Source organism: Lactuca virosa, chromosome 5, assembly GCF_052849685.1.
Source record: "Lactuca virosa cultivar CGN04683 chromosome 5, Lactuca_virosa_CGN04683_v6, whole genome shotgun sequence".
In the NCBI taxonomy this organism is placed as follows: Eukaryota; Viridiplantae; Streptophyta; class Magnoliopsida; order Asterales; family Asteraceae; genus Lactuca; species Lactuca virosa.
Window position 1 is genome coordinate 203,054,597 of NC_136430.1, and position 6,363 is coordinate 203,060,959.

Below are 6,363 nucleotides of genomic sequence, written 5' to 3' on the forward strand. Positions count from 1 at the left end.
ACGATATTCCAAAGCAAGTTGTCATTTTTCAATAAAAAAAAAACGTGTTACTTTTATTAACAAACTTGTTTAGAAGGATTAGATTACTCATTTAATTATATATTGCATAGTAAATAGCAATGCCTTTTTTGAAATTTTGGTTATTTATATTTTTATTTCATTTAGATAGTAAACATCCAAATAAGTAAGAATGATGGTCTAAATGTTTAGAAAAGTCGGTTCTAAGTCACAAAAAAGGATGTTTGAATTATTTAGAGGAAAGATATCATATCAATTAACTACAAATAATTATAATTATTTTTTAATATTGACCTTTTTTAATATTGACCTAATAGTTATTCTAATAGTCAAGTCAGGTTATCCTTTAACTTTAGAGGATCCTCATCCACGGATTGCACATCCTAAAATTCAAAGTTGATGGACCTGTAACAGTTGTCGTTGATGGTGAAGGGTGAGGAAAACTAATATCTTAGATAGAAACGTCAACATAGGACGTCAGTGGAAATATCCAATTAATTCCAAACAATGTATCCAAATAAGAGTTTGCCACTCCGAAGGTATCCAATTAATTCCAAACAATGAGCTTCTTTAAATTCTTTGACTAACGAGAAATATTTATTCGTTGACTGTAGAAAAATAATAAATATCCAATCGATGGTGGTTGATATTTTCACCAATCATCAGAACCATATAGAATTCATATTCATTTATCTATTCCTATTGAATTATTGAAAAATGAGTAGTCTCCTCATCTACACACTTTTATGTACCAATCTAATCATAAATTGTTTTCCAGCCATTGATGTTTCAACCATCAAAGTTGGGGACCAACTCAACCGCACTTCTCAGCTCGTTTCCCCCGGTAACAACTTCACATTAGGGTTCTTCAACCATTCCGACTCAAATAACACATATTTAGGAATTTGGTACACCAATCAATCCACGAAAGTATGGGTAGCCAACCCATCAACACCAATCATTTTCCGCTCTAGTGTCCTGAGGATCGATCCTGACACAGGGAAACTGATCATCACCACTGGTGAAACAACCCTTGTAAATATCTCCGATAATCAATTTACTCCTGGGTCTAATTTGACTGCGAAGCTTGAAGACACTGGTAATTTCCAACTGAAGAACGAAACTGACAACCAGACTCTGTGGCAGAGTTTTGATCATCCAACAAATGTTCTTCTACCAGGTATGAAACTCGGGGCAAACCTTAGAACAGAGCAGAGCTGGAACTTAACTTCTTGGTTGTACGATGATATCAGCAATGATAATAGCTTCACTCCTGGTACTTTTACTTTGAGCTGGGAAGCCACTGACGAAGCATCTCAGAGATTTATTATTCGAAGACGAGGTCAACCCTACTGGACAAGTGGGAATCTAAATAATCAAACATTTCCGAACATAATGTTGAATAGTTCATTTAGCCAATACATGGATAACCTTAGTTATGTATACAGTAATGTAGAGAGATACTTCAGTTTCCATGTCGTCAGTGGAGTTCGACCCATGTGGATTTTGACTCCAGATGGTATGCTTTTAGATGGTGAAAGAAGTATGTCCTTAACCCCTTTAAGTGAGAATGAGTTTTGTTATGGGTATGAGACAAGTACCGGGTGTTTGGAAGTTCCTGGTTTGGCTCATGAGTGTAGAAGTAAAAATGCGAATTTTACTTTACTGAGTGGGGAATATCCTACTGACAGCAGGGTGAGGAGGTCGGATGCTGGTAATTCAAGCCTAAGTAGAAGTGATTGTATGATGAGGTGCTGGAATGATTGCAGCTGTCTGGCTTTTGAGGAATATGAATACGGAAATGATTGTATTACATATACCGGAGACAAATCAACCAAGCTTATAACAGATACGCGAGGATATGACAGGCAAATGTTTGTGTTAGAATCTCAAGATGCGAGTAAAGGTAGATGATCGTGATAGATTCAATGGTTTGTGGGTTATTTTTTATCTATGCGATTGCTTTAATTCTACATATAGATATTAGTGCAAGCATTTGGGCAGCTGCTGTTGCTGGGATTTTTCTACTTTTCTTTTGCTTCGGGCTATTGTGGTATCTTAAGAAGAGAAATCTTAGACTAGAAGGTATGGCGGTTTATATTAATGTTAATCCCATCTGCCTGAGTTACCCATAGTCATCTTCTAATCCATGATTTTTATTGAAGCTGAGGAGAGACAAAGAAGAGATGACGAATACTTTCTTGGTCTGATGGCTTCAGATAGCTTCCATAATGCAACAAATCTCGATAGCAATGGTAGAAAAATAAGTGAAATGATGGTGTTCAGCCACGCTTCAATAGTAGCAAGCACAAATAACTTCGCAAGCAAAAATAAACTCGGAGAGGGTGGTTTTGGACCTGTTTATAAGGTATTTTTATCTTTAATATGGGTCATGTTTTCAAAATTTATAATCTGACATAACGAGATATTATGTCTTTATGAGAAAAGGGGAAACTTAGCGATGGACAGGATATCGCAATTAAAAGGCTTTCAAGAGCATCTGGACAAGGGCTTGTGGAATTCAAGAATGAACTCGTACTTATTACCAAAATACAGCATACAAAACTTGTTCGGATTTTAGGTTGTTGTGTTCATGGAGAAGAAAAAATGTTAATTTATGAGTACATGCCCAACAAAAGTTTGGATTTTTTTCTTTTCGGTAAGGAAAAGTTATATAAACTAAATGCATGTCATGCTTTAAACTTATTAAACTACTGTTTTATATGACTTGCTAAAACATTTGAATAGACGAAAGAAGAAAGGGACTCCTAGACTGGACAAAACGATGGAACATCATTGAAGGGATTGCTCAAGGCATGCTTTATCTACATAAATACTCAAGAAGGCGAGTTATTCATAGAGATCTAAAAGCAAGTAATGTTTTGTTAGATGAAAGTATGAACCCCAAGATTTCTGATTTCGGTATGGCGAGAATTTTCAAACAACATGAGACTGAAGCAATGACCAACAGGGTGGTGGGAACATAGTAAGAACGTTTTTTCTCTTTCACTTGTCTATGTTGGATATTGTCAAATTGTCAAACTGTTCGCTTACATTATAGCATGGTGGCATAATTGTTTTTAAGCTTCAGAATTACATGAACGAAGTAACAAGAGGGGATTGTGGATATGTAGACATTGATATATATGATTTCCAAGTATTAGTGATATTTGGTTCTTGAATTACTTAACTATGTGAAACACCTTACACAGTGGTTACATGGCTCCTGAGTATGCAATGGAAGGGACTTTCTCGGTGAAGTCAGATGTCTTCAGCTTTGGAGTCCTAACCCTGGAGATTGTGAGTGGAAGGAGAAATACTAGCTTCTCATATCGTGACAAGACTGTCAACCTAATTGGATATGTAAGTTTAATTAAAATCTAAATGTTTATAATTGTATTAAAAAAATAATATGTTTAACCTGAAAAGTTAAAGTATATCTAATGATTGAAGACATTACAATGGTTAATTTTAGGCATGGGAGCTATGGCTAGAAGGGAATGCACTGGAGCTGGAGGATCCAACGCTATCCAATACTCATGTCATACATCAACTGTTGAGGACTATCCATGTGGCACTTCTCTGCGTGCAAGAAAATGCAATGGATAGACCAGAGATGTCAGACGTTTTATCTATGCTTAACAATGACACAATGTCATTACCAGTACCAAAACGACCAGCATTCTTTATTGGTAGAAGTTCTTCGAAGTCAACTTCAGATGAAAGGAAGTTGAATGACTATTCGGTAAACAAGATGACAGTTACATTAATGGAGGCTCGATAGCATGTCATAGTTCATTGTTAGTAAAATGCAATACTATTACCACATCTTATTTTATTTATCTATAATTGTACACAAATGATTAAAGTATACACTTAGATTTTTGCTTTGGAGCTTTTACTTGTGGACTGGTGGCCAAAATTCTCTTAATCTTAATGTCCGGAATGGGTTCAACCAGGGTCCTTGGTGGATATTCAGATTCTTGAACGCTTAAGTGTAGTTTCCATTCAGTTTTATAAAAAATTAGTGCCTTGGTAGGATGCTTGGGATGGATTATTCTGAGTAAAGAAAGAAATATATTAACTCACAGATGAAAAGTAGTAGTGAATGACACCTACCACAAAGGACAATTAGAGTTTCAACATCGAAAGAGGTACATCTTGGTTTGATATTTTTCTGGTAACATTTATGCTTATTTTATTTGCTCTTCCAACTTTGTCACTGCAATCGAGCTTTTTATATAGCAATGAAGTCTTAACAACTGTGATTATCCAAGTGTTAGGCAACTTAGACCGTATGAAGTTACAAGTTTAGTATTTGGTTTTTAATGTTTCACGTGTCAAGTAGTGAAGAACTTCCATTGTTTTATTTGTCCCAGCCTCTCTCATACATAGATTTAAACTTGAATTCGTACATATTCTTTTGCATTCGCGGTAGTGTTTGATAAATTTACAATCACAATTAGGCAATTTGATTATACAAATTCTTTTTGAAAGGAATGGAAATAGTCAAAGGAATTGCAATTCAAAAGAATAGGAATCAAATTGTATTGTATTTTGTTTAAAAGTAAGTGGTATGTAAAAATCAGACAAATGATGGTTTCTGTTATAATAGTTTGTTGTGGTTTCTTTTTCAATCTGAAAAAGGGTATCTTATTTGAACCTTCAATGATGTGACATATGTGTATGTCTGGCTCATGCTCACACCTACACACTCACACACATGTCCCATCATTCGGGGTTTATTTACCAATACCTTTTGAAAACAAATAAGATCCCTTGGGTTTTCCCGAAGAATGACCAATTTGTTCAAATGATGGAGTTTAGATGATATTTGGTCGATTGGAATTGAATTACATTTGACCAAATTTTGTTAACTTCCAACAAACCAAACATGTCCTTGTTTGCAACTACTTCTAATTCTAAGACAAGTTGCTAGTAAAGATGGTGCTCATACGATGTGTTGAGTTGTAGAGTCAGGTCTTCCTTTTGACATCATTGTCGCTGCAGTGTCGTTTACGACGCTCAGCATAAGGTCTACGGACTGTAGTGTTCGAAAAACAATAGAAGGTATGGACGAAATCTATGGGAAGCTCATAAAGATTTCGTCCAAGGGGCCTTCTAGAAGGGTTCCATGGGCTGCTTATGGCTTAAGCAGTCATATTAGGGTTTCCACCTAAAACCCAAGTAGCCACAAGTATAAATAGACCCCTTACCTTGTGAAAATCGGATCTGTGCTTTAAAAAACCCTAGAGGGCCGATTTTATCATCTCTCCCAAGTCTTCCTTTGCAAGAGTGTTTGTGACTCCATTAGAGGTGCAACACTTGGGGCACTAGGCTTTCAGAAGTCAAGATCAAGAAATATTAAACTTGTTATTGCTACATAACAAGAGAGGTGAAGTTTCTAACCCTAATCATATGTGATTGTCAATATATGTATGCTAGTCATAGGGTTATTGCTTTGGTATTCATAGTTGTATGTTCAAATTAGAAATACCTAGATCCAAAGCAATTAGGGTTGCATGTACACCATAGGAATGATGTTATGCTCAAAACCCAACAGTGGTATCAGAGCCTAGGTCGTTTTTCTATTTAATAGATGCAAAAGTGAACTGCCAAAGATCAACAAATCGAAAAACTTGTTGTGTGACTGGCTGACTCGTCGAGTCCATGTATGGACTCGACGAGTTTCATGAACTCGACGAGTTCCATAGTGGGCTCGACGAGTTGAGTGACCTGGTCCCAGGATTTTCGATTTTCTGGCCAGATTTATATTAGGATTATTACCAAAACTCGTTTTTCTTGCCTAAATTCGATTTTTTTATGATTGGTATGGATATCCTTATCAAAACTGGTGGATATTGTTAAATATGGATAATATAGAATTATTTTGATTCAAATATTTAACGTATAAATTTAAAAAAAAAAATTAAATTACACCATTTAGGTTTTATAGTTTAAATTTGAAATTAAAAGTTTTAGTTTTTTTTGAAATTTAAATAGTTAAACCTTAATATTTTGAAAGGTTTCAAAATTTGCCCTCAAGTTTTGGAATTTAAAATTTAAGTATAATGTAGTACGAAGTAACTAAACACTTTTATAAATTCCAAAATCTTAGTTACTTTAGGAAAAATGTGAATTTGGTGCTAATCCATGAAATTGCACATTACACCTTATTGGTCGTTAGTGGAGCGTGTGTGGTTAACCGGCACACTAATATGGGACCAATGAAGGATGGCAATGGGTAGCTCGTAGATTATCATAGATCAATGGAGCATGTGTCGTTAACCGGCACATTGATTAGGTGATAAACGTCTTCGAGAGTACCAAGCTAATTTGCATGGT

General features: G+C 35.4%; 1 protein-coding gene across 1 annotated transcript; it reads left to right on the plus strand.

Moving 5' to 3' along the window:
- The first annotated feature begins 699 nt into the window (after positions 1 to 699).
- LOC145115005 (G-type lectin S-receptor-like serine/threonine-protein kinase CES101) lies at positions 700 to 3,919 on the plus strand. Its single transcript, XM_079051137.1, has 7 exons — positions 700 to 1,924; positions 1,999 to 2,103; positions 2,184 to 2,386; positions 2,467 to 2,677; positions 2,767 to 3,004; positions 3,231 to 3,381; positions 3,494 to 3,919. Exons 1-7 carry the CDS (start codon positions 736 to 738, stop codon positions 3,800 to 3,802), a joined length of 2,406 nt encoding a protein of 801 aa, XP_078907263.1. The 5' UTR covers positions 700 to 735; the 3' UTR covers positions 3,803 to 3,919.
- Positions 3,920 to 6,363: the final 2,444 nt, after the last annotated feature.

What these genes read in the sequence shown, in the direction of transcription:
- LOC145115005 (XM_079051137.1), top strand. Translation starts at nt 736, where the DNA reads ATGAGTAGTCTCCTCATCTACACACTTTTATGTACCAATCTAATCATA. An exon ending in ATCTCAAGATGCGAGTAAAG is followed by an intron (nt 1,925 to 1,998) that starts GTAGATGATCGT and finishes TTCTACATATAG; the next exon opens with ATATTAGTGCAAGCATTTGG. An exon ending in GAGAAATCTTAGACTAGAAG is followed by an intron (nt 2,104 to 2,183) that starts GTATGGCGGTTT and finishes TTTTTATTGAAG; the next exon opens with CTGAGGAGAGACAAAGAAGA.